The sequence below is a fragment of the Calidris pugnax genome, unplaced genomic scaffold, assembly GCF_001431845.1.
Source record: "Calidris pugnax isolate Ruff unplaced genomic scaffold, ASM143184v1 scaffold347, whole genome shotgun sequence".
Classification (NCBI taxonomy): Eukaryota; Metazoa; Chordata; class Aves; order Charadriiformes; family Scolopacidae; genus Calidris; species Calidris pugnax.
The window spans coordinates 134,011-161,759 of NW_015091298.1; the positions used below are offsets into that span (position 1 = coordinate 134,011).

At 46.9% G+C, this 27,749-nt stretch overlaps 1 protein-coding gene across 1 annotated transcript; it reads left to right on the forward strand.

Annotated features, from left to right (window-relative positions):
* The first annotated feature begins 910 nt into the window (after positions 1–910).
* RFWD3 (ring finger and WD repeat domain 3) lies at positions 911–26,552 on the forward strand. The gene is made up of 13 exons (XM_014960749.1): positions 911–946; positions 3,177–3,555; positions 4,946–5,187; positions 6,970–7,070; positions 7,165–7,362; positions 9,562–9,653; positions 11,752–11,866; positions 16,958–17,186; positions 18,430–18,580; positions 20,835–21,011; positions 24,611–24,825; positions 25,109–25,326; positions 25,952–26,552. The coding sequence occupies exons 2-13, from the start codon at positions 3,179–3,181 to the stop codon at positions 26,093–26,095; spliced, it is 2,259 nt and encodes a 752-aa protein (XP_014816235.1). The 5' UTR covers positions 911–946; positions 3,177–3,178; the 3' UTR covers positions 26,096–26,552.
* Positions 26,553–27,749: the final 1,197 nt, after the last annotated feature.

The window sequence follows — 27,749 nt, forward strand, 5'->3', positions numbered from 1 at the left end:
CAGTCTGGGGAAGAGGAGACTGAGGGGAGACCTTATTGCTCTCTACAACTACCTGAAAGGAAGGTGTAGAGAGGTGGGGGTCGGTCTCTTCTCCCAAGTCACAGATGATAGGACAAGGGGTAATGGGTTCAAGTTATGCCAGGGTAGGTTTAGACTGGACATTAGGAAACAATTCTTCACAGAGAGAGTGGTCGGGCATTGGAATAGGCTGCCCAGGGAGGGGGTTGAGTCACCATCCCTGGCTGTGTTTAAGAACCGTTTAGATGTGGTGTTGGGGGATATGGTGTAGGGGAGAACTTTAGAATAGGGTAGATGGTTGGACTCAATGATCCCGAGGGTCTCTTCCAGCCTAGATGATTCTATGATTCTATGATCTATCTCCATACGCCAAGGCCACCATGTCACCTCTGCAAGGGGCCTGGGTTCGCCTGGGAGGTGGCTGGTGGGCAAATGATGCACTTTAAAAAGGTAGAACGTGCTTTTAAAAGGTGAAAGGCTTTGGGACAACAGGAGGGCACCCTCCTGATGGCGACGGAGCCATCTTCTCCTCAGCCCCGGGGGGCGCTAGGGCCCGGCTCCCCCCCGGCTCCCTTAGGGCCCCGCCGCCATGACATCGCCCCGTCCATCTCCGCCCCTGTTTGAATCCGCTCGAGCTCCCGCTCATTTCGTCGCTGGGGCGGCTCCCCCAATGAAAACGCGCTGCGCCGTCATTTCCCCGCCCAACGAGTCTCACCGCCCAATCAGCCGGGCTCTCCCGTACGGCCCTCTGACCAATCAGAGCAGGCCTCCCCTCGCCCCCTTCACCCACCTTTCCGTCAGGCAGACGGACAGCGCGGCTGGCCAATGAGAAGGCGGGCCTGGCCGCGGCTCGCCCAATAGAAGCGGGAGCCGAGGACGGGGGCGGGGCAGCGCGGCGCTCGAGCGGGGCGGTCGGGTCCGCCGGCAGGTGAGCGAGGGGCGGCGGGGACGGTTCCCCCCGCTCCGGTCCCCCTCGGTCCCCTTACCGGCCTCCTTGCCGGCCTGGCGTCCCCCGAGCACCGCGGGAGCGGCTGGGCCTCCGCGGGTTGCCGCCGGGGAGGGGTGCGGGGGTCCCGCTGCGGCCTGGCCTCCCAGGCGGCCTGGGCGGTAGCGGGGCGGCCTGGGCGAAGGTGGCCTGAGGCGTCCCCAGGGCTTGGGGTGCCTGCGGCTGAGGAAGGACAAGCCTCTCCTTCCCCTGTTTGCATGACTGGGTTTCGTAGTTAAAATAAGAGATCCCTGTCAGAAGCCAGACATAAACCCGTGGGTGCGGAGCGTGCGCTGAATTTTGGGTGGTGTTTGGGGTTTTTTTTGGTTAAAGCGGGTGCAGCACGCTAAGCCGTGGAGCTGTGGAGTAGGAGCGGGGTGTGCGCGGTGAGGAGGCCCCTCCACAGTGGGGAGCTTGTGCTTCAGCCGCCTGGTTGGTACTGCAGGGCCTTCTGAGGAGCTGCTGCTCCGGCTCTGCCCCGCTGACAGCACCCTGGCTCTTCTCTCCTGGGCCCAAGAAGCTTGTTCATGGAGACCTTCTGTCTGTGGGCTCCTCCAGTGATGGCTGGGTGGGCTCTTCTCGAGGGGGTACTGGCCTTTGCCCCTTGCAGAAAGGCTTCAAGATTTAATGGTGAAAGCACCAGTATTAACATCTGGTTTTTTTCTTGTTTATTAGGAGTTATGCAGGGTTAGTTAACCCACAATGGGGAATGCATGCAGTATTTTTAAGTCTCACAGTTAATTTATGGGCAAAATAAAGATCTGTTTTGCTTCTAGGTGGTGTTTGTATTGTGAAATGTGAGTTTAGAGAAGCAGTACTTGATCACTGAGTATTATAGTATCTTGACTGCATGACTGTTCTGGTGGGAGGTAGCATTTAACATCTATTTGTGGCCTAACTTAGGCTGAATTGGAAATTACTATAAGAATTATAAAATGTTTTGTAAGTTAGAACTTCTTAAAAGGCCTATAAAAACATCTAGGCATTAATACATCCCCCTCTAGTAATTCTTGTATACATTTTCAAGTTATTAGGTGGACTGAAAGCAGCCTTTGCTCTGTTTGCACAGCGCTTAGCCTACCAAGTTTTGGTGTGTGCTTTGGGCTCTTAGTAATGCTAAAGGTCTGCGATTCCCAAGGCCTTTCAGGTTTATGATTGCCTAAGCATTTTTTTGAGAATGTGAATGACCTTCAGCAGCCTGCAGAATTGAATCCACACCACCCTCCCAAAGAAGGATTATTTTTTTGGGGCACGTGTATTTATTCAGTTAAAGAAATGAGCTTGAGCTTTTTTTTCTGTGTTGTAAGACTGCCTGTAGAATGGGGTGTCTAAAGTGCTGCAATTAGGTGGCATAATAATTAGCAGTGCACAGGCTGTTGCCTCCTCTGTACTTCTATTTAGGAGGTAACCTGAAATCTTTATCCTGAAGACATTTGCAGGGCAGACATCCTTAAATAACATACATGAGGTTTTGCTGCAAATTTCATGTTTATGTAGTGTCAGGGTGAATATGGATCCACAAATGCTTGCTACCTGTAACGACTCCCTGGTGTGTTCTGCTGTGGGACTCTCTCTGCGTTGGCACGGTGTTGGTGAAAGTATCTGAAAGGCCTGTCAGAAAGGGTTGCAGCAATAATGGAATTTTACTCGAAGAAACTTGAAAATAAACCCACCTCCGGAGAGCGATGCGACAGACAAAGGACTGCTTTGTAGAGCTTGTTTCTGGCTTGATTTGTGGGTGTTTGTGCAGTGCTGCTCACCACGGAGAATCTCTTGAATATTTCCAAACTCTGTTCTCCAAGGTCCCTGTGAATTCACTGGCAAGCTAATGATGCCAGCATGAGATCCCTAATTTTCCATATTACTCCAAGGGCTTACTTAAATTGATTCTTTTGTTGTTTTTTTTTTTTGCAATGTGCCTTTGGTGCTAGCTGCTGTTGAGGCAAAGACTTTGAGTCCCAGGCTCTGGGAGGGTGCTGCCTTCTGTGCCAGCTTATATACCTGTATTGATTTGAGAGGGTTTAGCTCTGCTGCGTGTCTAAGGCGAAAGGGCAGCCTGAATTGTAAAGGCTTTTGTAGTCCCTGACTGCTGCACCTGATTCTTGCCATTGTCGGGCTAGAAGTAGGGCGCTGACTTGCAAATAAATCCTGGTTTTCTTCAACTCTTTTGCAGAAATGGCTCAAGAAGAGATGGAAGTTGATCTCCAGCCGGTGGTTGCTTACTCTGTGGAGGATCTCGGGACGCTTCCCACAGAGCCCTCGGGTCACGCAGCGCTGTCCTCGGGTGCTCCGGCGCTCGGTGAAGGCGGCGGCAGCGTTACGGTTCCTCCTGCTGATGACGCTGTTGGCACACCAAATGCTGGCCCAAGAAGGGAAGCTGAGCCTGACCCACAGCCGAGTCCTGCCTTGGCTCTCAGCGGGCTGCAAAGGCTACAAGGGCCACTTGATCTGCATCGGCCACTGCCCGTGCCACAGGGCACGCAGCGCCCGCGAGCCAGGGGAGCTCGCAGGCAGCAGAGGATGGGTGGTTCCCAGAGGACTGTCAGTGCTAGGTAAAGCAAAAATGAAATGAGGTCTAAGCTGCACTCTTAGCAACTCTGGCATCAGCTTAAAACTGCCCCGCTTCCTGGCTTCTGGAGCCCAGCTCCATCCAGGTGTGTGGTTGTGGCCAAATTCTGGGCAGGTCACATACTGTGTGAGCTCAGTAACGGCACGGCTCTGATCTCTTCCGGCAGGATCTGTGCTCTTGTGAAGTGAATCCCCCCCCGTTTCTTATGTTGGCAGTGGTGGTGTTGACTCCTGAGCCCTTCCACACTTTCCATCTTGCTTGCAGAGCTTCTGCTCGCCCCGTTCCCTCCGCTCTGCCAGATTCCTGTGGGTGCTCCCTGCAGCAGTGCTGACTCTCCACAGTTCCGGCCAGCATTTAGCTCAGTGGAGCTTGTGCTCTGTTTTGCATTTCACCTTTGATTTGGGCACTGCCCGATTAAGTTTTCTGGTGACAGTTGCTGCAGAAACTTCCACAAACATGTGAACTAATATTTTTCTGCAGGGTTTTTTTTTTTTTTTTGTTATTACCTCCAGGCAAAGAAAGTAAAAATTCTATGTTTAATTCTATTTGTGATGGGTTTAAAGGGTGAAGCTCTCCAGCCAGAAAGAAGTCCCTATTTCTGGTTTGTTTGGTTTTTGTCTCATCTTTGTAGTTTTTGTAAATGTCAAGGGTGAAATTATAATTAACTGGAGCATTGCCTTTAAATTCAGTGAGACTGAGAACTCATCTCTTCCCAGATGATTAAACATAACTGTACTGTTTGCCCTTGGATTGCGTGTGAAGGTCACTGGAGTTCTCAGGGCTGGAAGGCAACCTGACGAACTTCTGCTTTGAATCTGAAGGGTAATTGAGACGATAGCTGAACTGATGGGGGGAGAGGGGAGGAGGTTTCTATCCAGGGATGAAGTTCCAGTAGAAAAGAAGAGGGAAAGTAGAAAGACTAGGCACAAAGTAGTTGATGGAATGAGACTCTGATATGAGCCTTGTGCATCTAGTATTACTGGTGGCCTTGGAAAGCACTTCTAAGGTAGGGTTGGATATAGCAATTAGGGGTTTGTGAGGCTATTAGTGAACAATACTTATGTCCCTTTTGCTTTTCTTCTCTCCGCCACCACCCCACCCCAAAAGAAGACAATATCATTGTTGTAAACGAGAAGGAGATTTTATTTGAGCTGAGCAAAACAAATGTTTGCTGTACGATACTGCAGATTGTTCATAAAGTGGCCTTTATGAACGGGGGCTGCCCCTCTACCAGAGAAGGTCTTTCTTGATAACTTTGGTACCTTCCTATGGCAGTCAGGAGCCTAGGAATGCAAACAAGCCTGGAGAAACATCTGAGTCTTTAGCTCACCTGAAGTAACTGTGGCTTTTATTTCTTGCTTTTCTGGGCCCAGGGCAGCGTTGGACAGTTATTTTCAACTCAGCAGGACCCAAGAGCCCACTACAGGACCCGTCCTGCGTCTGGAGCCATCGCGTGTCCCAAGGGACAACCAGGAACCCAGCTCAGATGAAACAGTAGAACTGAGCGACTCTGACAGCAGCTCTTCTGCTGAGGAGGAGGAGGAGGAAGCAGTGGAGGCTGCAGCACCGCTGTTACCGTCAGCCCAGGAGACGCCTCCAGCAGCCAGCCCAGGAGGTTTGTGCTATATTTGAGCTGTGTAGAGTGACTGATTTCAGAAACTCATCTCACTCTTTCAAAACTCGGTGGGGAAATCCTTTCGAGCTCCACAACAGACGGTGCTGAGGGATCATCATGCCCACAGCTGATGGGAGGAGGCTGCTGCCACAAGGCTTTCTGGCAGGTGGTTCCTCAGAGCAGTAGCAGCAATGGGTGACTGCTACCCTAATGTTAAATACAGTCGTCTTGCTATTTGCAGGCTGCTGCTCCTAAGTAATCCTGGAAGTGTTCAGAATAACTTCACGTTGAGAGATCAGTAATTAGAACACTTCTGCGGTTATAACTTACCAAGGAGTATCATTGGAGACATCAAATTGCATCTCTGGAGGTCAACGGTGCTTTCAGTTTTCAGAGGAGGATCTGATTCAGTATTTTTTAAAATTATTTGTGATTTCAGTCTGCTTCGGTTTAGAGTTTTCTTGTCATTCCTGCAACATCTTGTGTCACTCAGCTGAGGAGGCAGAGATACTTAGGATGGTGGGCTTTTTGGTTGTCTCTCTCTTGCCTCAGCTTTTTCAGGCTCGCAATCCTTTATCTAGACTCACGTTTGCAGGCTGCTACACACTTCAGGGACGTTGTTTGTGATGAACATATGCAGTTTATGTAAGAGTGCCAAAGAGTTAATTTGCTATCCGAGGTTGATGTCCAGAGAATATGAGAACAAGACTTTTCTTTTTTTTAATTTTTGTGCTTTGTTTCAGTCTCTGCGGAATGCCTTTATGTTTCAGTCTCTGCCCTCAGGTTTGGTTTTGACTGGCCAGCCCACCTTGACACCTTTTTCTGAGGGCACATCTATGAGGTGTCTTTTTAACAGATTCATTCTGCTTGCTCTGAGCTATTCCTGCACGTGACAGGAGCTCAAGCTGTTAAGTGCTGTGTAATACTGTGTGACCATATGCTCTCTGTTGGGTTTTCTGGAATTCCCTTGCCTTTTTTGCTTATATAAGCCTCTGGTTCCCGTTGAGCCCATAACCATACGGGCTGAAAGCTATATTGATGTTAGCTAAGGTTAGGTGATGCCTCTCCACTGGACTGAGAATATCTGCCTCAAATACTAAATGTGACTAATAACTCTTTTGTTTTGTCAGGAGGTGGAGGAGACAGTGATTTCTTCTTCTTTTATAGTATGCTAGTGGTGGTAACCCAACTGCAGCATTTCTCTGTGCCTGTGTTTCACCAGAAGGGCTAACAGAGGCCCACCACAAAAGCATGTGGCCCAGCAGAACTGATAGTTCAGATCTCAAGCAGCTTTCCAGCTGGTAGTTTCAGGGTGAATGGACAGATAATATATGGTAAATGCTTTCTTGGCACATGAAATATGCATGCTTAGGTCCCCTGGCAAAATAACTTATTTGTATTGGGGTCTGTGTTTCTCTGGGCATAATGGTGCAAGGTTGTAGCCTGAAATTAGCTTAACTATAGACCTGTACACAGATATGTCTGTTTCCAGCAGGTCATAAAAATACTGAAAATTTCTGTTTTTAAAAGACCTCTCATCTTTTGCTGAATATGCTGAATTTCTGCTGCTTTCTATAAAAGAAAGCATAAAGTTCTTCAGCACTATCGTTGGTGAATAGAAGACTCCCTGACTTTCAGTATCCAGGACACTGATCTGAAGCTTTGTATGTAGCCTGTGCTGCTTGTTGCACTGCTTATCTTATGCCCCAGTGATTTCAGATCAAGTCAGGTCCTTTCCCCCCCCTGTTATCTATCACTTTATTTAAGCAATGCTTTCTTTAGTTTCCAATCAGGTCCAAGCAGAGCCACCTCAAGCTTTGTCTCAAGCTTCTGCAGAAGATGGCAGTCATGAAAATGAAGAAGCTGAAGGCCAGCAAAAGCAGGTAAGGTGACCTAAGTCCTTTCGGAGATAGATTAAATATGGTAAATGCTGCATTTGACTAAAAAAGCGGTGTGGTTTTGTTTATTTAATCCTAGAGAACTCCACTAAAGAAACCAGAGCCATCAGTGCCTGTAGCTGTGCTGGATGAGGAGGAAGGGGATACCTGTGCCATCTGCTTTGAGCAGTGGACCAACGCTGGGGACCACCGCCTCTCGGCCTTGCGGTGTGGACATCTGTTTGGTTACACGTGCATTGAGAGGTGGCTCAAGGGACAGGCAGGGAAGTGCCCCCAGGTAAAATGGACATTTGTGTGCACTGGGATGGGTAACTTCTGCAGGTGTGGTCACTGTAACTGTTACAGCTGCTTGTTGCGTGGAGAAGCCACCTCTGCCAGCTGTCAGAAACAACAAAAATCACCGCTATTTTGATGTAATTAGGCTAGGAACAACAAGCAGTGCTTTAAAGGGAGAATCCTGACTTGGATTTTCTTCCTGAACTAGAGCATTTTTGAGTAGCAGACTCAGAAGTTTGAGAATTCAAGTGCTGAACCTGTAAATGGCTTCAGAATGCTGCACTGTGGTCCTGCAGTGTGGGAGTAGCAGGGAGATGCCTAGAAGCAATTAACTAAGCATAAAGAATACCTTATTGGGCAAGAGATCTGTTTGAGAACTGTTTTCAGTCGGTTAATCTTCTGTTTTGAACTGCATCTGCTTTTGCAGCCTTTCCACAGACCAGGTTGTTAAGGTGGCTTGCAGAGAGCCAACTGAGAAAGAAGTTGGATCCTTTAATGTCCGTTCGCAAGTGGCAGATCTGCTTTTTAAGGTGCTATTTTCAGCTTTGTTTCCATGGGCAGTACCAATCTCTTTTGATTAGGTCTCCACTTCTCTTGTGATGTGCTTCCATTCCTTATTCCTTTTCTCCAGAAAGGAATGTTGACCAAAAGGAAATAAATAGGTCAATGAGTACCTTGTAAATAGGATTCAGTTCTGCCGCTTTCCAAGTCAGTGGCTGGAAGCCCAGGATTTCTTTGGCTTTGTCGTTTTGAGAGCTTCCATAGTCTTCCTTGACTCTACAGGTTTTCCTCCTCTGAACAAGAAACTCCCTGTTGATGTGTGCTGTGATCAAACCTAAAGAATCACTGTTGCCATAGCAAAGGCCCAAACCTTTTTTTTTTTTTTCTCTTATCCTTGTCAGTTTTGTGTGAGATTTTTTTTGTCTTGGCCTGGAGTGGGTGAAGAATTCTCCAAGACCTTCACGCATCTTCGCTATTTGGCATTTTGTGACTGCTTTTTCTTGAACCCTAGCAACTCATAAGAGGTGCTTGCTCCCTCTTTTTCTTCCGTTGATGTAATTACTGAAAGCTTTCTGGGAGAACTTCTTGCTCTGGAGAAAACCTTGCAGCTAAATCGCCTTCCCTTCGTTTTCAGTCGCCGTCCTTTGCGACTGGCTGTTCTCTGATTGAATAGCAGGGAGCTGGTGTGTGTGGTGCTGTGTATACCAAGTGGCTGGAGTGCAAGTTACTGTGAAATTGCAGCATTCCTGATCCTGCCAGTGACGGCCGCTGGCTGCCAGGAGAGCTGTCCCAGCCACCCACTGCTTTGCACAAAGGGAAGGGGGGGTTGTCTGATCTGAAACAGTCGCCCGTGGTATCTTCGTGCTACTAAATAATAGAGATGTCTGCGTTTTAAGCGCACGTAGTAATTTAATGTTCAGCGGAGGTTACTTGATCTGAGTATTCACTGCCTCTTTTCTCGTCAACAAAGTATATTTGCAAAACAGTAAGCTTGCAGGCACTGCAATTTCTTCCTAGTCCCAACTCAGAGGGAGGTATTATCCCTTCTTTTTAAGGAGAATCTAAAGTACTAAATAGTCACAAGCCCACACAATTATTGAAATATCTGACTCCCTGTGTGTCACTGAGATCAGTGGGATGTCGGTGTTTCATGCTGGCACTGGAATGCTTTTATGGATTTGGGCCTATAGGATTTGATCAAAGGACTACAGTATGTAAGTAAGAGTTGGGAGTATGCTCAGGGGTTCCCAAAGCAGCCAGTCTTGATGTTTTCAAAATAGAAATTGGGTTGGTGTTTTGGTTTAGACGTTTCCCCTGCTCCCCCCTACCTCTTGGTCTGGTTTTCTTTTTCTTTTTGTTATTGCTGGAACTTGCCTGACCATTCTGTGCTGCTGGTGCTTTAGCAGAACAAATTCAATGGGAAGCAAGGTGATGTGTTATTAAAGATGCAATAGGATACACGACCTAAAACTGTTGTTATAGCCCCAATGAGAGCTCTGGTGTCTTTATGAGGGAGCGTCTTGCAAAAACCCTGTGGTATGGTTGTGCTTTTGTGGACTTAGCCTCAAATAGACAGGTAGACAGCCCCTCCCTTAAAAACTGTATGAATTTTTGGGAATAATGCCTAGCGTAGGCATAGGGGTGCGTGATTTGGGTAGTTAAATCCTTGTAGATGAACTGAACTTGTCTTTTATTCCAGTGCAATAAGAAAGCGAAGCGCTCTGACATCGTGATCCTGTACGCTCGGACGCTGAAAGCGCTGGACACCAGTGAACAGGAGCGCATGAAAAGGTACAGGGTCTCCACCTAGAGATACACCCTCACTGATTGCAAAGCTGCAGTCTGCCTTCCACCTCAGGCTTACATTTCCTCTATTGTCTAAAGCAATTTGTGCATTCCCTCGGGGATTATCATGAGTACGGCTGTCTTAAGACCAAGCCCTCGCTGGGCTGCACGTGTCTCACCTGGAAGGAGAATTTTCTTTGGAAAATTCAAGAAACGGAATTCTTGAGTTTGTGCTTTGCGGCCCTGAAATAATGGAAGCTGTCTTGTGCTGTATCCTGAAATGTCATCACGGGAGAACATGCAGAGTTGTTGCCAAAAAGCAGTATATTGCTAATTCATCATTAGATGAGAAAAGCGAGGCATAGTTAGAAATGCAAGAGGGGTGAGTAGCTGACCTTTTCTGCCATCTTTTCTGCATGCATTAAACAGAGTAATCTCTCATATGAATCACTTTCCATCTTGCTTTGTCAAACTCTTCATGTAGCTTTACTTACAAAAGGTCAGCCAGCATTACGATGACTCTGCTTCCCCCTCCAACTTAAATGTAGACTCCTTATTGAAAAAAAGGAAAAGCAGGTATGAAAATGGGGACTAATTTCTTTTCAATAAGATGCTGTCACAGATACTATTCTGAAATTACAGGGCTGCAGATATCTGAGTTCTCCTGAGTCTTGTAGTGAATAGAATTTAATTGGGGTCTTTAGATGTCTCTAACTCTGCTCTTCTTTCAATGCAGTCTTTCGACAGAAACCTCGCTCTCCTGGTAATTATTGATCAGAAATGATTGAGGAGTAAATGTCACAAAGGGAAAATCTTTTCTGTCCAGCTAACCGCTGCGTGATAGTGTTTGAACCGTACCTTAGAAGGGTCACGCTGCTTTTACTAGATCCACACTGCAAAACAAACTATAAATAAGAGCACAGGAGGCATTGGGTGTTCAAATTTTGTTATCTCTCTAACTGGTGCTTGTGTCTGAGTCTGGCTGCAGCCCTTCCCTGCTTGCCCTGCCCCTCCTTTGTCTCCTGGTGGCTGCTGTCAGTCTGGTTCAGCTGCTGGCCCTGGCTGGTTGGTGGCACACAGCCACCAGCAGAGGACAAACGCCAGTGCTGATGCACACGTCGATATCGCTTGTGCGTAGCCTTGAATTGGGTATGAGATCCTGGGGTTTGTTCTTCACATGCCAAAAAAAGGGCAGCCTTCAGGCTCTGGGTGTTTGTGTAAAGAATGTGTCCGCGATGGTTAAATACAGCATTTCACCTGTTTCTTATGCAGCAAAAAAAACTGTGTGAAGGTGCTATGGGGAAATGACAGAATTCTGTGCTTGGTAAATATGCACGGCTAGGTTTGTATATTTGGAAGGTACTTAGGCAAGTGAGATCTCCCTGCACATCAGCTACTGAAATAAATGAAATATTGCTGCTTTCGAAGTGCAGAATGTAGTGGTCAATGTTACAGACCAAATGTGCAGATAATTTTATGGAGTGTTGGTGTTTCTTCCCTCTCTTAACTACTCCTTCATATATTAAGCATATATGAAAGACAAATTGAAGTTATGAAAACTGCCACTGCTAAATTGTGTGTATGCACTTTTAGGCTCAAGGTGAGGTGTTAAATATGGCTTCTCTGTGGGCATTCACAGAGAAATTATCTGTATCTATTTCTGATACAGCTATATCTTCCTGAAATAAAATTGGTTCCCGGTAGTAGAAACAAGCTTGACAATATTGCTGTGTTACTGACGTGGTATATTACAGTGGATGTTGATGGTATAGAATTTGCTAACCTGCTTCTGTAGTGGGGGGGGAAAAACCCCACCCTGATTTCTCTTTCGCTCTCCTCTACTAAATTAGCACACTTGGAGAGGGTGAGGAGAAAAGCTGTTGTTTCTATGGTACAATACTTGAGTGAGTCATTCATTGCATAACCGAGAACATCTCGAGGTGAATGTACTGCCTGAGTGTGGTACCAGATCTTATCTTACTCCTGAATTCACGGGAGTGGTACCCGTGTTGGGATGCAGTGTGGGGACAGGAACAGGCAGCCCGGAGAAGCATCCCAGGCAGTACCTACTCCTAAAGGTTGCTTTTTCTTCTCGTTCTTCCAGCTCTTTAGAAAAGGAACAACTGTTGAGGAAACAGGCAGAGCTGGAATCTGCCCAGAGTCGTCTCCAGCTGCAGGTTTTGACAGACGAATGCAGCAAACTCCGCAAGCAAGTTCAGGTGAGCCTCATGCAGAGGAGTCCTTCTTCTCTTCAACCTGCCTCTTCCCTCAGAGGAGACAGGCTTCCGGTTTTAATTAGCAGCAAGATTCAGTGAACTCAATTGGTGAATCATCAGGAGTATTATAAACATCCCAGACTGGCATATTCATGTATACTACCTGTGCTTCTAAGACTTAATCGAGTTGCAAATGCAGCTTAGTGGTAGAGGGGTTTTTTCTTTTGGCTGCTGATGTTGCAGGTTCCTCAGGTCATGGTGCCTGGCAAAGCCTGGTGATACGGCACCAAACTAATTCTCCTCATCTTCCTCTTAACTGCATCAAAATAAGCTTTGAAAATCTCTGTGGTAAACCCGTGACGGACCTGTTATCTCTAGTTAGCCAAGAGCCTTTGAGAAGTAGCTTGTGAAGAGGTAGGGCTGTTTGCAACACCACGAGAACAACAGAAAAACCACCTAGTTTTTTTTTGGTGAAAGTCAGTCAACGTTCCACTTAAGCACCTTCTGGTGCCCAGAGAGCTGGGCTGTCGATGGCACAGGCTGGATGCAGGGGTTGGACAGCTGCTGAGAGGCACCTCTGTCCCCTTAGAGTGCAAATTGCTGAAAATAAATGACTGGTTGCTAAACGACTGCTTCCCTTCTGGCTCCTGCAATACTGGGATGTTTTGTAACCCATCCCAGCTGCTTCTGCAGGATTCCTATAAATTCTGGACTTCACTGATGCTTCCAACTGTGAATTATCTGGCATGTTCCACCAGTGCTAGGTTTTCCAATAGCCTGTTTCACAGCCAGTGTGCTACTTATTTTTTTGTTGTTGTTGTATGAAGTAGATGGTATCTAATCTCTCACTGTCTAGTAACTCACTTAATTTCATGCTTTTCTTTACTTCTGGATTTTTTTTATAGCCTTGGCTATTTATGTCTGTACATTGAGCAACATCCTCTGCTGAAGTCTTCCCGTGTGATTTAAGATAAGGCTTTATAAATTCCTTGCCTAAATTCCTGCATGAAGTTCATCAGAGCTAATAAGAAAATGGGTCCACTTTAACCTTTGGCCTAAAGAAAATGTGACTAAAATAAAACTGCAGGTCCACAATGTTTTCCTGCAATTCTTCTGGTGTTAAATGATAGAGTATCCAGTCAAAGTGAATTGAAGTCGCATGTTCTAAAGATTAAGTATCCTGTGTTCTTTAAGCTCTGTTTCAGTATTTATACTGCATTCATCACTGTCCTGTAGTGGTTAATGGGAACGCTGGAAGCAATTTTAAGGTGCTTGTCTATACTACGAATAAACCCAAAGTAAGACAATTTGCTGGGGAACAAAAAATCAGCAGGAAGTCTGGAATAAGTCACTGAGTTGCTTGATTGTATTTTGAGGGTATGCCTAACGAGCTCCTTGTCTTAGGAGAGGTAATCTAGTATAGCAACCACCTGCATGGAGATGTTTGGGCTGGAAGGGACCCTGGTTGGGTAACTTCAGGGTCAGGCTGGGTTGCTCAGGGCTCTGTCACCCCAGGAGTGGAGTGTGTGCAAGCAGATCGCACGGCTTCTCTGGACATCTCATTGTTTGAACATCCTCACGGAGACTTTTTCCTCTCTCCCCTCCAACATCTAATCTGAATTTGCCTTGTTACATCTTGAGTCTGTTGCCCTGCTCCTTTCAGCCAGCCAGGTTACTGATGGCGCAAGGAAACATGTTTAATTGGCACACAAAGCTGCAAGTCAGTCTAGAAAACAAAGTGCTGGGGGATGACAAAAGGAACGTCCGAAATGTCCGTGTGCTCAGGGGGACATTTGGTATGGCAAAGTTCAGTTGCACAAACTTTATTGGGATAGTTATGATGTACATTGGTTGCCTGCAAACTGTTGTGTCTGAATTTTTAGGGGAAGCAAATTGGTTGAATTGGTTGAAGCTGCCATTGGTTCCCCCCCAAAAGTCGTTGTGTGAACCCTTTTTTGTTGCTAACTTGCCCAAGAGCTGTGCCTCGGCAGCAGTCGTGTCACTAGTTAGAACCTTTTATGTTTGTACGTGTTTTTCCCTGCTGTTGTCCACTAACAGTCTTGTCCATTGGACTTTGTTGTTGAAGTTAAGATGACTGAGGCTAGAAAAGGGATGGTTTGAAGTCTTTAGCTATATGAAAATATGTGAGGAAAGGAACTTGAGGGGAGAGAGGGTCGGAAGCTAACTAGAGCCCTGGCAGAAAGCTCTCGGCGGTGGTGTTCCTACATGTGAGCCTGCCGTGGGTGCTGTGCAGAGCTGTGTGCTGCACACTGCCTGGCAGCTTCAGGCTTGAATTTTGGAAGTGGTGCTACCAAAATGTGTAGGGAGGAGGTTTTGGGGTTCTTTTTTGCCTAAAGATTTTCCTTTGTGAGCAAAAAGAACTTGAGAATCAGATGGGAGCTACTGCAGTACTCCTCCAAAATTTTTAATAAAAGTTAGCTAATGGTAAGCAAACCACCTCTGGCTTCTGGCATTAATACCACTGATCAGCTGGGATAGGAGATCCATTTTTTTCAAATGGGAAGCAGTCGCTTTGTTTCTATTTGGAGCAGTAAAGGGAGGACTGACAGGAAAGTGACAGAAAACTGCATGCTGCTGTAAAGAAGAAAGTGTCATAGTGAGGCTTGCAGAGGTCAGTTTATATTTCTTGAGATAGATATATATATATTTTTATATATATATATTTAAAAACTTTTTTTTTTTTAAATAGGATTTTCAGGTCATGCAAAAAGAATTGGGTGGCAATATATCAATAAAAACTTGTGAACTTAACTCCTTTAGAAGAGTTTTAGGCTAATGGTTTTCTTGCATCAAAATTTTTCACCTTTGGGATCTTCGTGTTCACCTCCAGGTGGTGTCTGGGGAAGATCTAGAAATAAACCCTGATGCCTCAGTCAGCTGTTACATAGATTGAAGCCGATTAAAAGTGCTCTGTGTCCCTTTTGACTGAATTTAAACCTGAACCAAAGGAGGGTGAAATGCCTGTAGTGCTGTACTGCAGTTTGAGGTGTTTGTCATCATGTTTTTCTCTCTTCGATGTGAGGCTGGGGCTGTGTGGTGCAGGACCAGCAGTGGGAGCACAGCCAGAGAGGGACAGCCATCTGATAACCACCTTTTGTCCTCAAAGCCTCCTATGGGCTATTAAAACTGTAACCTAATACTCAAAAGAAAACAGTTCTGTATTTGTTGCAGCTGGTGGTTTTCCTTCCCTGTTCATTGTGCTTTCCTCCTTCTCATGCATACTCCTCAGGAAGACTTCTGCTGTGTATCCTCTTCTTTCCCCACTGTCTTCATTCAAGCTGAAATCTAGGAGGTAGTCATAGTGTGTGGAGAGACGAGTGTGCCCTCGAGGCCCTTAGTCAACACCAGGAAAACTCTGCAAACCTCTTAAAAGAAGGTACAGGCTCCTACTACCAGACTAGTGTTCTTTTGAGCACAATTAGTGGAATTTGTTCTGCAGTGCAGCACTTCTAATCACCTTGGTAATGTGTCTCCAGTAAGACTTTCTGATTCTGCTGGGTTTGTCCATTGTGTTTAAATGGAAGCATTGTACTAATAGTCCTTGTGGCTGTAATTGCCTGGTTTCCTTTTTAATAACTTGTGTAAAAGTTGAATGTTGAATGCAGGTGATAAGGAGAGCTTTGTAAACTCCCCAGAGGAACAAATAATTTTAATCTCTTCTGACCCTCAGTGGTGGTGATATTCTCCTGCCTTTTAGAAATAATGAGTTTATTAATTTTTTTTATTAAGAGTAATTTTCTACTAAGTTACCAGTGTTTTCATTGACTGCTTACTCTAAGCCTGAAGCTATAGCTGCCATTGCAAGCATCCCTGCACCCCCCACCTCTTCTTCCTCCCCAGGTTCTTTTGTCTTTACTTGCTCTAATGGGATCATCTTGAGTCTTCAGCTTTGATTTTTATTCCCTCGGGGAATTTGCAATGCGCTTGATGCAAAACAGATCAGACCTCTGTAAAATATCATAATTCCTCTCCTCTTGAACAGTTTCCAGAAGTTAGAGGTCTTGATGATGACTATTAATGTAGAGCTTGATCTTTGACCTTGCCTCTTTGAGAACTGCTGCCTCTGCTTAGATGTGAGTTAAGTGGTAGTGGCTGGTTCAATATTGAAGCTAGCTTTCGGTCTACTAATATATTCATAATATCACTCCTGTGGCCTTTAATTGTTTAAAAATTGCATAGTATTTCAATCTATGTTGCTCAGACAAGAGAAAGCAAGTAGTAGTTTTCTTAATATATACGCTCCCTCTGATATCTCTGGGGTTCTGTACTGTCTGGTTTTGCCCTTGGATTACAAGAAGTTGGTCAAAATGCTTTTTTTTGGAGGGGGTGGAAGGGAGGGCATTTTTAGTTGACTGATAATATGCCAGTGCCACTACTTGCACACCCATCCCACCCCTGATGATCTCTGTGGAAAAAGGAATTCTAGAAGTACCTCATTGCTGGTGGAAGCTGTCCTTGGCCACGTCTCTGCTGAGCATCCTTCAGCACTCATCACTTGAGGGGGAGGAAGAGAGGGGGAGGAGGTGGTGGAAAACAGGGCCGGAGCTCTTGAGAGTTGTGTCGTTCCTGGAATTTGCTGCTCGGGGTTTACAAGAACAGGGTCATCTTCATTAAATAGACCAACTTGTTTCCTGCAACGCCCTTTCTGTTGAAACTTGGGCTTTTATTTTTTTATGGGGTATTCTGGAAATTCTGGAAAATGGTTCTAATTGACTTTCTCTTGTGGTTTAGCTGCATGTAATACTTGGCAGTTCGTTCTCTTCTAAACAGCATTGATCTGGTAATAATTGTTATTGGCTTTTATGTGTTGCCCGAGAGTCCTGTCTCTCACAGGGTCTAATATATACAATAACACACTCGGAGTACATTCTGCCAGAACTTGCATAGCATTTCAATGCTTTTGTTGCTCGCTCTCATAGTCAATGGAGTTGGAAATCCAGCATTTGAGGAGTGGCGTGGAAATTGCACCATATTCCCCCTCTTTCTCTGAGAGCAAGTCCAGTTGGAGCATCTGAAAGAGAGAGCACAAAAGGTGACGTCGCATTAAAGCTCTTTGGGTCTTTCTCTTTGCAGGAGCTGAAGGCTCTGGTGGCCCAGCACAACGTGAGTGCTTCTCAGCAGCCCAGCAGCTCCCGCACCTTCCTCCCAGGCAGCATCCCCTCCAGCCAAAGCCAGCGCAAGTACCACTTGGAAAAGGTCTTTGTGGTGTCCCAGGCAGGGAACTGCAGAGTGATGGCATACTGCGACTCGCTGAGTTGCCTCGTGGTATCACAGCCTTCTCCACAGTCTACTTTTATTCCTGGTAATTAAGCGAGTTGAGATTTGGGGTTTCATAGGTGAAAGTTAAATGTTTTTTTCTACTTGCTCCCCGCTCCCCCCTTCTCTTGCTTGGCCTTTGCATGTGCCTTGTAAACTGGGAATGCTCAACAAGACTCCCTGTCGTCCATCTGGCCCCTGCACTGGTAGCTTCTGCCAAGCCAAGGAGCTTGTTTGCCCCATCACTTCTCTGGCAGAATTTTAGCAGGGGCTCTCTGGCTTTTCTGCTGAAGTGTCACATCCACAGGAAGGTAGAAGGTGTGTCTGGTGCTCTGTGATGAAGATGTGAGGATGATCCTGTGCAAAAAAAAAATACAAGTGGGTCTTCTAAAAGAGCAAGGGGCTGGTGCACAAGGGCTTGTAGAGAAGTTTCCAGCGCTTGAGTGAGAAACATCACTCCCCAGGTGGGAGGGGGGTTGATCCACATGCAGCTGGTTTGTCAATACTCTTCAACAAAAAAAAAGAAAAAGAAAGAAAATGGAAAACCAAAAGCAAAATAAAGGAATCTAATATGAATGATAGCTCTATTTCCCAGTGAGGAAATAAGAAGCCAAGAAGTCATGGGCAGCCCCGATTCTGTCTCACTGTTAACAGCCTGAGGCAAGTGACCTGACGTCTGGACCAGTGCCAACTTCCCTTTTTTTCAATAAAATAGATGCAGCATTAGGAGCCCGAGAGTTTATTTGCAAAGTACTTCAATGCTTTCTGAATGATGAAGCTTAACTTTATTTGGGGAATGGTTTGGAAATTAATATGCCTTATCTGGGCATAAGGGAATTGTTTTTCCGAATTCAACTGACCTTATTTTTTTTCTCTGAATGGGAGGCTTTGTGGTGACTCTTGTAGCACACAGGTTAAGTTCACCTGTAAGCATTCTTTGCAGTGACACTTGTCCTCTTAAATAGCCGTGTAATCCTACTGGGTGTGGTTTTTATCTGGGCAAGAAGGTCTTTGAAGAAACCGGCTAAAGAGCAGCAGGCTCTTGTCACGGGAGTTGTAACACTGCTGCTGGGTTTGCCCTTGCTGGCTGGCATCCTGGGGGATTTAGCCTTGTTGCCATTTGAACTAAAGAACAATTTGTGGCAGTTCTTGTCCAGAACAGCAAATAACTTGTATGAATTCATCCCCCCACAGGTTTCAGTAAAGATATTATTATTCTGGTGTAGAATTCCTAGTTCTACACAGAGGCTGCTCTGCGATAACCTGCTTTTATCTTCCTTCTGTGTCAGGTTGTGGTGTGAAGATGATGAGCGTGGCCAACCTGAAGAGCAGTCAGTACATCCCCATCCACAGTAAGCAGATCCGGGGCCTGGCTTTCGGCCGGCGAGCGGATGGTTTGCTGCTCTCTGCTGCTCTGGACAACACTCTCAAACTGACCAGGTGAGCCCTGCTCGGGGGAGAAGCCTGGCCCAGCCGAGTTTGGCTGCGTGCAAGAGGCTGGGTTGGGTTTTTGTTCTGTCTTGCTAGAAATGTCTTACAGCACTTGCTGTTGTGCTTTCCAAAAGATGCTGCTGAGGTGAGCTCAGGTCTGCATGTTCTTCCTGCATGTGTGCACTAGCAGAGAGAGAGACTTGTTCATGCTTTCACATCTTTTAGGTGGAGGTTTTATAGAACTACCTGTCTCTGATAATTTTCTGGTGGAGGATTCAGTGCAGAACAAGGTCAGGTCTGCATGTTCTTCCTGCATGTGGGCACTAGCAGAGAGAGAAACTTGTTCATGCTTTCACATCTTTTATAGAACTACCTGTGTCTGATCATTTTTCTGGTGGAGGATTCAGTGCAGAACAAGTAATTCAACATGGATTGGCCAAGTTGTGTTGAGGAGAAAAAAAAAAAAGGTAGCATGATATATGGATGTGAAATTTACTCATGTGTGAAGCATGGGAACTCCTGGCATAAAACAGAAACAAGGGGTGTTTAGGTTGGGAGCTTTCATCCCTGAGCTAATGTTGGCTTTTAAACTTCTTGCAGAGCACGGAATTGATCTGGGAGATGAAATGTCTAGGCAGCAATTGCTGAGCACCTGCTAGAGGAACACAGGTTCTCTAGAGCTAGTGGAGATTTGGAGCAGCACTTTGGAGGCTCATTATGCAAAAGCTGAGAGAAAAACATGTCCAGTCCTGTTAGAATTTACAGCTTATGAAGTGTGTTTTCTTGCTACTCTGCTGCTCTTCCATCTTAAGCTGCCTCAAAACTTCGTTGGCTGATTCTTATTGAGTTATTTTAACATCTCGATGCACATCTGCCAGTGTAGGGCAGGAGACGTGTCTGTTACATGGCTGATTATTCCCAATTCTTTCCCACGAGTGAAACAATGAAGAGAACTTAATCCTGCAGCAAAAATGTAAAGAATGTTGCTTTCCTGCCACCATGTTGAAATGTTTGCTAGACTAGTTAAAAGTAAACAAAACTGTCTCTGATGCTGAAGTCAGATTTCTAACCGATGAGGTTGATACTCTTTTCATGGCTTAACCTGGAGAACTGCTGCTTGTTGCAATCTCTGCTCAGGCACTTGCCTTGTGGTGCTCTTGCTTTTGTGCTTGATCCCAGAGTGTCTTGGAGTTAAGTGTTTGCTCCAGCAGCACCTTCATACTTCTTTCAGTCTCTCTCTGAAAGAAAAGTCCTCCTTTGGTCATCTTTCTTCTCTAGTTACTGATTACATAGTCATCCTGCCAGCAGGGATTATCCACAATGTCATTAATCTCCAAATAGCACCATGACTTTGGGGTGGTTTTCCTGTTGTTTTGAACCCATCGCTGTTCTGATACCAAACCCTGCCTTAGCCAAACCTGGCTGGGGAAAACTTTGTGGTTCTTCCCCTTCTACTTACCGGGGAGCAATGACTCACTTCTCAGGAGTTCTGAGCGTAATCACCTTCCCCAGGGAGAAGCCCACCCTGTGTGTTGTGAAGGGTGTCCAGAGTCCCTCTGAGCTGTGCTGTCCCCTCGTCTCGCACTGTTCTCGATGTGCTGAGCCCATGTTGACTATTGCCCTTTGCAAATCCGTCCCCCTCCGACACCACCTTCATCTGCCATTCTGGCTTGTGCCCCTCCGTGTACTCCCCTCTTCTTCCTTCCACAAATGGAGTTTCTAAAGAATTAACACTATAAATCTGCTCTTAACCCCACTCGCTGCCTCACCCTTGTCTGAACTGTAGCCTTTTGAAGCATAAGCGCTGTTTCTCTTTGTGTAAATAGAGGGAAATAATTAATGAGAGATGTAATCTGAGGAGAGGAGCCCTGTGATCTCAGGAATATGTGGTATTACGGGATTACACTAGAGTTGCTTCTCCTAATTGTTTCCAGAAAAGTAACTTTGCTTTCCCTTTCCAGTAAGGCAGTCGAGACCCTGCTCTGAGATTTCCTTTTCCAGTCTCCAAAGATCAATCTGGAGAAAGAAGCATTGGCCTGGAAGAATTATAAATCACTGGACAATATCCCAGTGATTATTCTGTCTAGATTTTCCGGGTTCATGTCTGGAGTAAAGGAGGAGTTAATTCAGAATTCAGTCTGAAGAGAGATGCTCGCTTCTGTCTTAAAGACTTTAAAAAGCCAGATTTGCTTACCTTAATGATGCTATTTTCTCATCAGTAGATGCTTGTGCAATGGGCCAACGCTTTGCTTTTCTTCTGCAGCTTGGCAACAAACACTGTGGTGCAGACGTACAACACTGGCCGTCCTGTCTGGAGCTGCTGCTGGTGTCTGGATGATACCAACTACATCTACGCTGGCCTGGTCAACGGCTCTATCATGATCTATGATTTGAGAGACACCAACTCTCACGTCCAGGAGCTAGTCCCTCAGAAATCCAAGTATGGCATAAGGATTTTTCATTCCTCTCCACTTCTCTGATATACATTAAGCTAAAAATAGCTTCTTCCGTAAACCCCACAGCAAGTGTAATAGTTTAAATTGGTTTATGTGAATCTCTTGTTCAAAAATTCAAATTCAACGCCGATGGTAGAAGCCTCTCATAAGGCTGCATGGTGTGTGTATAATTTGGTATGAGTGCTTGGCACCTGCACCTTCTTAAGGCACACAGTGGTGAGAAATGGACCCACCAGTGCAGTCTGAGCAGGAGAACTGAATTTGTTTTGGAGCTGGATTTAGTATTTAATTTGGAAACGACAAATGACAAGAGGTGTGAGATGCCTCCACCTCTTCTACTCAGGGAATCAATGCTGATTTACACGCATCTGACATGGGCTGTTCTGATGCTAGTAGGGAGGTGATTGTGCCCCTGTACTCGGACCCACCGGTGCGGTCTAAGCAGGAGAACTGAATTTGTTTTGGAGCTGGATTTAGTATTTAATTTGGAAACGACAAATGACAAGAGGTGTGAGATGCCTCCACCTCTTCTACTCAGGGAATCAATGCTGATTTACACGCATCTGACATGGGCTGTTCTGATGCTAGTAGGGAGGTGATTGTGCCCCTGTACTCAGCACTGGTGAGGCCACACCTCGAGTGTTGTGTCCAGTTTTGGGCACCTCAATACAAGAGAGATCTGGAGGTGCTGGAGCGAGTGCAGAGGAGGGCAACGAAGCTGGTGAGGGGGCTGGAAAACAAATCGTATGAGGAGCGGCTGAGGGAGCTGGGGCTGTTTAGTGTGAGGAAGAGGAGGCTGAGGGGAGACCTCATCACTCTCTACAACTACCTGAAAGGACACTGTAGAGAGGTTGGGGCTGGTCTCTTCTCGCAGGTAATTAGTGACAGAAGGAGAGGGAACTGCTTCAAGGTCCAACAGGGGAGGGTACGAGTGAAACAATGAAGAGAACTTAATCCTGCAGCAAAAATGTAAAGAATGTTGCTTTCCTGCCACCATGTTGAAATGTTTGCTAGACTAGTTAAAAGTAAACAAAACTGTCTCTGATGCTGAAGTCAGATTTCTAACCGATGAGGTTGATACTCTTTTCATGGCTTAACCTGGAGAACTGCTGCTTGTTGCAATCTCTGCTCAGGCACTTGCCTTGTGGTGCTCTTGCTTTTGTGCTTGATCCCAGAGTGTCTTGGAGTTAAGTGTTTGCTCCAGCAGCACCTTCATACTTCTTTCAGTCTCTCTCTGAAAGAAAAGTCCTCCTTTGGTCATCTTTCTTCTCTAGTTACTGATTACATAGTCATCCTGCCAGCAGGGATTATCCACAATGTCATTAATCTCCAAATAGCACCATGACTTTGGGGTGGTTTTCCTGTTGTTTTGAACCCATCGCTGTTCTGATACCAAACCCTGCCTTAGCCAAACCTGGCTGGGGAAAACTTTGTGGTTCTTCCCCTTCTACTTACCGGGGAGCAATGACTCACTTCTCAGGAGTTCTGAGCCTAATCACCTTCCCCAGGGAGAAGCCCACCCTGTGTGTTGTGAAGGGTGTCCAGAGTCCCTCTGAGCTGTGCTGTCCCCTCGTCTCGCACTGTTCTCGATGTGCTGAGCCCATGTTGACTATTGCCCTTTGCAAATCCGTCCCCCTCCGACACCACCTTCATCTGCCATTCTGGCTTGTGCCCCTCCGTGTACTCCCCTCTTCTTCCTTCCACAAATGGAGTTTCTAAAGAATTAACACTATAAATCTGCTCTTAACCCCACTCGCTGCCTCACCCTTGTCTGAACTGTAGCCTTTTGAAGCATAAGCGCTGTTTCTCTTTGTGTAAATAGAGGGAAATAATTAATGAGAGATGTAATCTGAGGAGAGGAGCCCTGTGATCTCAGGAATATGTGGTATTACGGGATTACACTAGAGTTGCTTCTCCTAATTGTTTCCAGAAAAGTAACTTTGCTTTCCCTTTCCAGTAAGGCAGTCGAGACCCTGCTCTGAGATTTCCTTTTCCAGTCTCCAAAGATCAATCTGGAGAAAGAAGCATTGGCCTGGAAGAATTATAAATCACTGGACAATATCCCAGTGATTATTCTGTCTAGATTTTCCGGGTTCATGTCTGGAGTAAAGGAGGAGTTAATTCAGAATTCAGTCTGAAGAGAGATGCTCGCTTCTGTCTTAAAGACTTTAAAAAGCCAGATTTGCTTACCTTAATGATGCTATTTTCTCATCAGTAGATGCTTGTGCAATGGGCCAACGCTTTGCTTTTCTTCTGCAGCTTGGCAACAAACACTGTGGTGCAGACGTACAACACTGGCCGTCCTGTCTGGAGCTGCTGCTGGTGTCTGGATGATACCAACTACATCTACGCTGGCCTGGTCAACGGCTCTATCATGATCTATGATTTGAGAGACACCAACTCTCACGTCCAGGAGCTAGTCCCTCAGAAATCCAAGTATGGCATAAGGATTTTTCATTCCTCTCCACTTCTCTGATATACATTAAGCTAAAAATAGCTTCTTCCGTAAACCCCACAGCAAGTGTAATAGTTTAAATTGGTTTATGTGAATCTCTTGTTCAAAAATTCAAATTCAACGCCGATGGTAGAAGCCTCTCATAAGGCTGCATGGTGTGTGTGTAATTTGGTATGAGTGCTTGGCACCTGCACCTTCTTAAGGCACACAGTGGTGAGAAATGGACCCACCAGTGCAGTCTGAGCAGGAGAACTGAATTTGTTTTGGAGCTGGATTTAGTATTTAATTTGGAAACGACAAATGACAAGAGGTGTGAGATGCCTCCACCTCTTCTACTCAGGGAATCAATGCTGATTTACACGCATCTGACATGGGCTGTTCTGATGCTAGTAGGGAGGTGATTGTGCCCCTGTACTCAGCACTGGTGAGGCCACACCTCGAGTGTTGTGTCCAGTTTTGGGCACCTCAATACAAGAGAGATCTGGAGGTGCTGGAGCGAGTGCAGAGGAGGGCAACGAAGCTGGTGAGGGGGCTGGAAAACAAATCGTATGAGGAGCAGCTGAGGGAGCTGGGACTGTTTAGTGTGAGGAAGAGGAGGCTGAGGGGAGACCTCATCACTCTCTACAGCTACTTGAAAGGACACTGTAGAGAGGTTGGTGCTGGTCTCTTCTCACAGGTAATTAGTGACAGAACGAGAGGGAACGGCTTCAAGCTCCAACAGGGGAGGTTTAGATTGAACATTAGGAAGGAATTTTTCACCGAAAGAGTGATTGGGCATTGGAACAGGCTGCCCAGGGAGGGGGTGGAGTCACCATCCCTGGATGTGTTCAAGGGCCGTTTAGATGCAGTGCTGAGGGACATGGTGTAGGGGAGGACTTTGTAGAGTAGGGGAGATGGTTGGACTCGATGATCCCAAGGGTCTCTTCCAACCTCAATGATTCTATGATTCTTTAAAACATAAGGCTCGGTAGTCACGTTCAATGTCACTTATTCTTGACAAACCCATTGGGGTTCCTTGCTTGGAGCCCACATAGGCCCTTTCCTTGCAGCGTGGTTGGAGAGAGGTGGGGCAAGGTGGCCAGCGTGGCTGCAGAGGGCACCGCTGACTCTTGCCAATCATGCTTTCAGGTGCCCCATGGTATCGTTGTCCTATCTGCCCCGGATGGCCTCGGCCTCGCTGCCTTACGGTGGAATCCTGGCTGGGACCTTGGAAGGAGCCTGTTTTTGGGAACAGAAAGCTGGCAACTCCTACCGGCCTCACCACCTGCCGCTGGAACCCGGAGGATGCATCGATATTCAAACGGAGATCAACACGCGGCACTGCCTCGCCACGTACCGGCCCAGTACGTACCAGTCTGCATCTGCAACCTGGTCATGGCCATGCTGGCCTGCTCTTTGTCCAGTTCAACAGCAGAAACACAGAACCTGCCCTAACCACAGCAGCCAGCTTCTGGGTGATGGCAAACAGAGGCAGCTGCAGGGTGGTGGTGCTTGGATGCACCCGGTTAAGAACTGGGTGATGGCAAAGGGAGGCAGCTGCAGGGTGGTGGTGCTTGGATTCCCACCACTGAGACTAGCCTGCAGTTAAATTTTTCCAGAGCTCACCGTTTTATTTCTGCCACGCAGGTAAAAATAACCCGTGTGTGCGTTGTGTGATGATGGAACTGACCAGCAGCCCACTGACGGGGGCCTCAGAAGATGTGGTGTGCTCTTCTAACCCGGTTCAGACGTTCAGTGCTGGGCCCACCTGCAAGTTGCTGACCAAGAACGCCATTTTTCAGAGCCCGGAGGAGGATGGCAGCGTCTTTGTGTGTGCTGGCGACGAGGCCTCTAATTCTGCCCTGGTATTTCTCCTTCTTTTCAGGGCAACGGAGGGTTTTATCGCAACTCTTAGGAGAGAAGCCTTATGGGTTGCGGGATCAGTGTGTTTTGGTGGGGAATTGTCACGTTACTCTGGGCAGGTCGGGCTGTTGTACTTGCTGTAGCAGGTGTAACTCTCTGATAGCGTGGCAAATACTAGCCAAGGCCTGTGGTCCATGTCCATGTAGAGGAACACAGGCAGAGAGCCCCTGTTGTCCACCAGAGGAATGCAGCTGGGCACACTGGCACAACTGGTGTAACAGAGGCTTGGTGGGATGGCTAATGTGGTAAGTGCTGGGAGGGAGGGATGCAGGCTCTCTGGGAATGAAGGGGAGATGAGGAGGAGGAGGAGGGTTGCCCTTTGTATGAAAAGGCAGCTCAGCTGCAGGGGATGGACCACAGGCTGCAGGAGAACTTGTGAGTTGGGGTCAGAGGAGAGGGCAGTCATGGTGACACTGTGCTTGGAAGTCTGTTGGAGACCATCCCAGCAGGGTGTGAAAGGAGAGGAAGGGTCCTGTAAGTAACTTGAGGAAGGTCTTCTCTCTAGAGGGAGCTGTTTTGGGTGGGAGGGGAGGATCCTGAGGCGTTTGACCCTTGTCTGTCCCACAGCTCTGGGATGCTGGCAGTGGATCCTTGCTGCAGAAGCTGCAGGCCGACCTGCCTGTGCTGGACATCTGCCCCCTGGAAGTGAACCAAACCCACCTCCTGGCCACGCTGACGGAGAAGACGGTGAAGATCTACAAGTGGCAGTGAGAGCAGTCCCTGCTCCTGCCACAGAGGGTTTCCAAATATGCTGCTGATTAACCCCACACAACCCCTGCTGTCCCCCTCGTGCTGCTTACAGGAGACAGGAACCGCTACCGCACCGTTCCGGTGGTGGGCTGGAACTGGGACACGCTGGTGCCTGGAGCAGTTCCCTCCTTCCTCAGTCTTCTTTTTTAGGTCTACCCTTATTTCTTCTTTGGTCAATTTATTTTTCAGTCGGACTCCGCGAGCTGCCTCGGCACAGCAATACTTGGACCATCTCCAGCGTGTGTTGCTGCACTTGGGGTGGTTTTTTTTCTCCCCAGTGTGATTGCAGCACAGGGACTCGTAAATCTTTTCTGCAAATCAACAAAACGAGAGGATCTGGAAGAGCCAAGACTCCTACTGCACTTCCTCTTGGAGTCTTGCTGTGGTAACACGGTGATGAGAAGGTGGCAATGTTGGCATCTGGGTTTTTTTTTTTCCTCCCCAGTGTGATTGCAGCACAGGGACTCAAATCTTTTCTGCAAATCAACAAAATGAGAGGATCTGGAAGAGCCGAGATTCCTACTGCACTTCCTCCTGGAGTCTTGCTGTGGTAACACGGTGATGAGAAGGTGGCAATGTTGGCATCTGGCTCGCGTGGAGAACGTGCTTCCATGTTCTTTTTTTTTTTTCTCCCCAGTGTGATTGCAGCACAGGGACTCGTAAATCTTTTCTGCAAATCAACAAAACGAGAGGATCTGGAAGAGCCAAGACTCCTACTGCACTTCCTCTTGGAGTCTTGCTGTGGTAACACGGTGATGAGAAGGTGGCAATGTTGGCATCTGGCTCGCGTGGAGAACGTGCTTCCATGTTCTTTTGAAGGTCTAGGGTCAGTTGGCAGCTATTCCCTGATGAAGACAGGCCGTGGAGAGAAGAGGCTTGGAAAATCTACAGAGAACTCTTTTCTTCCATGGCTTTTGTCCTTGGGTGTATACTTTGCACTTGTAATTCCTTAATTCTCTGCCTCCATTTCCTTCCTCTTCTCTCTTCCCTGCTTCATCTACAAGTGAACTTGGGCAGTTGCCTTGTGGAAGATGGAAGTGGAGAAGCACAGGTGAAGAGGGGGAGATGACCCTGTACTGCTGCAGCCTGTGGTGTCCTTCCTCACAGACAGCAATGTGCAAAACAGCCAGGACCTTGCGAAAGAATGAAGAATGTTGGGTTGGTTTTTTTTTTAATGCTGGGGGCTATTTTTCCCCTTGGAGGAACTGGTGGAAACTCGGGGATTTCATCAGCTTGCTTTCACTGCCCTTTTGCCTTCCTGAAGTCATCCTTGCCAGCTCACCGGCCGGTCAGAGCCAGCTGCCAGTTGTATTTGTGCACGAGTTCACTGCAGATCCACTGCTTTCCTTAAATCTGAGCCCGTCGGGTGGGATCCCGGCTCCGGGCCGTGCGCTGGCCCTCAGCACCCTCAGTAAATACCCTGACGGGGGTGAGGACATTTATCTCCAGGTCAGATCATGAAACAGGACTTGAGTTTCATTTTATGTTTAACAAGAGCAAACTTTGAAGGAGGTTGGAAGCTGAGTTCCCGGTGCTGGGAAGGTGTCCCCTGGCAGACCCCCCCTCTGGCCCTGGGAGGCAGCATCCATCCTCTGTTCACATTGGATGTGCCACC

Coding starts and splice junctions, on each gene's coding strand:
- RFWD3 (XM_014960749.1), top strand. CDS start 3,179: ATGGCTCAAGAAGAGATGGAAGTTGATCTCCAGCCGGTGGTTGCTTAC. Junction 7,363..9,561: donor AGGCAGGGAAGTGCCCCCAG/GTAAAATGGACA, acceptor CTTTTATTCCAG/TGCAATAAGAAAGCGAAGCG. Junction 18,581..20,834: donor AACACTCTCAAACTGACCAG/GTGAGCCCTGCT, acceptor TTTCTTCTGCAG/CTTGGCAACAAACACTGTGG.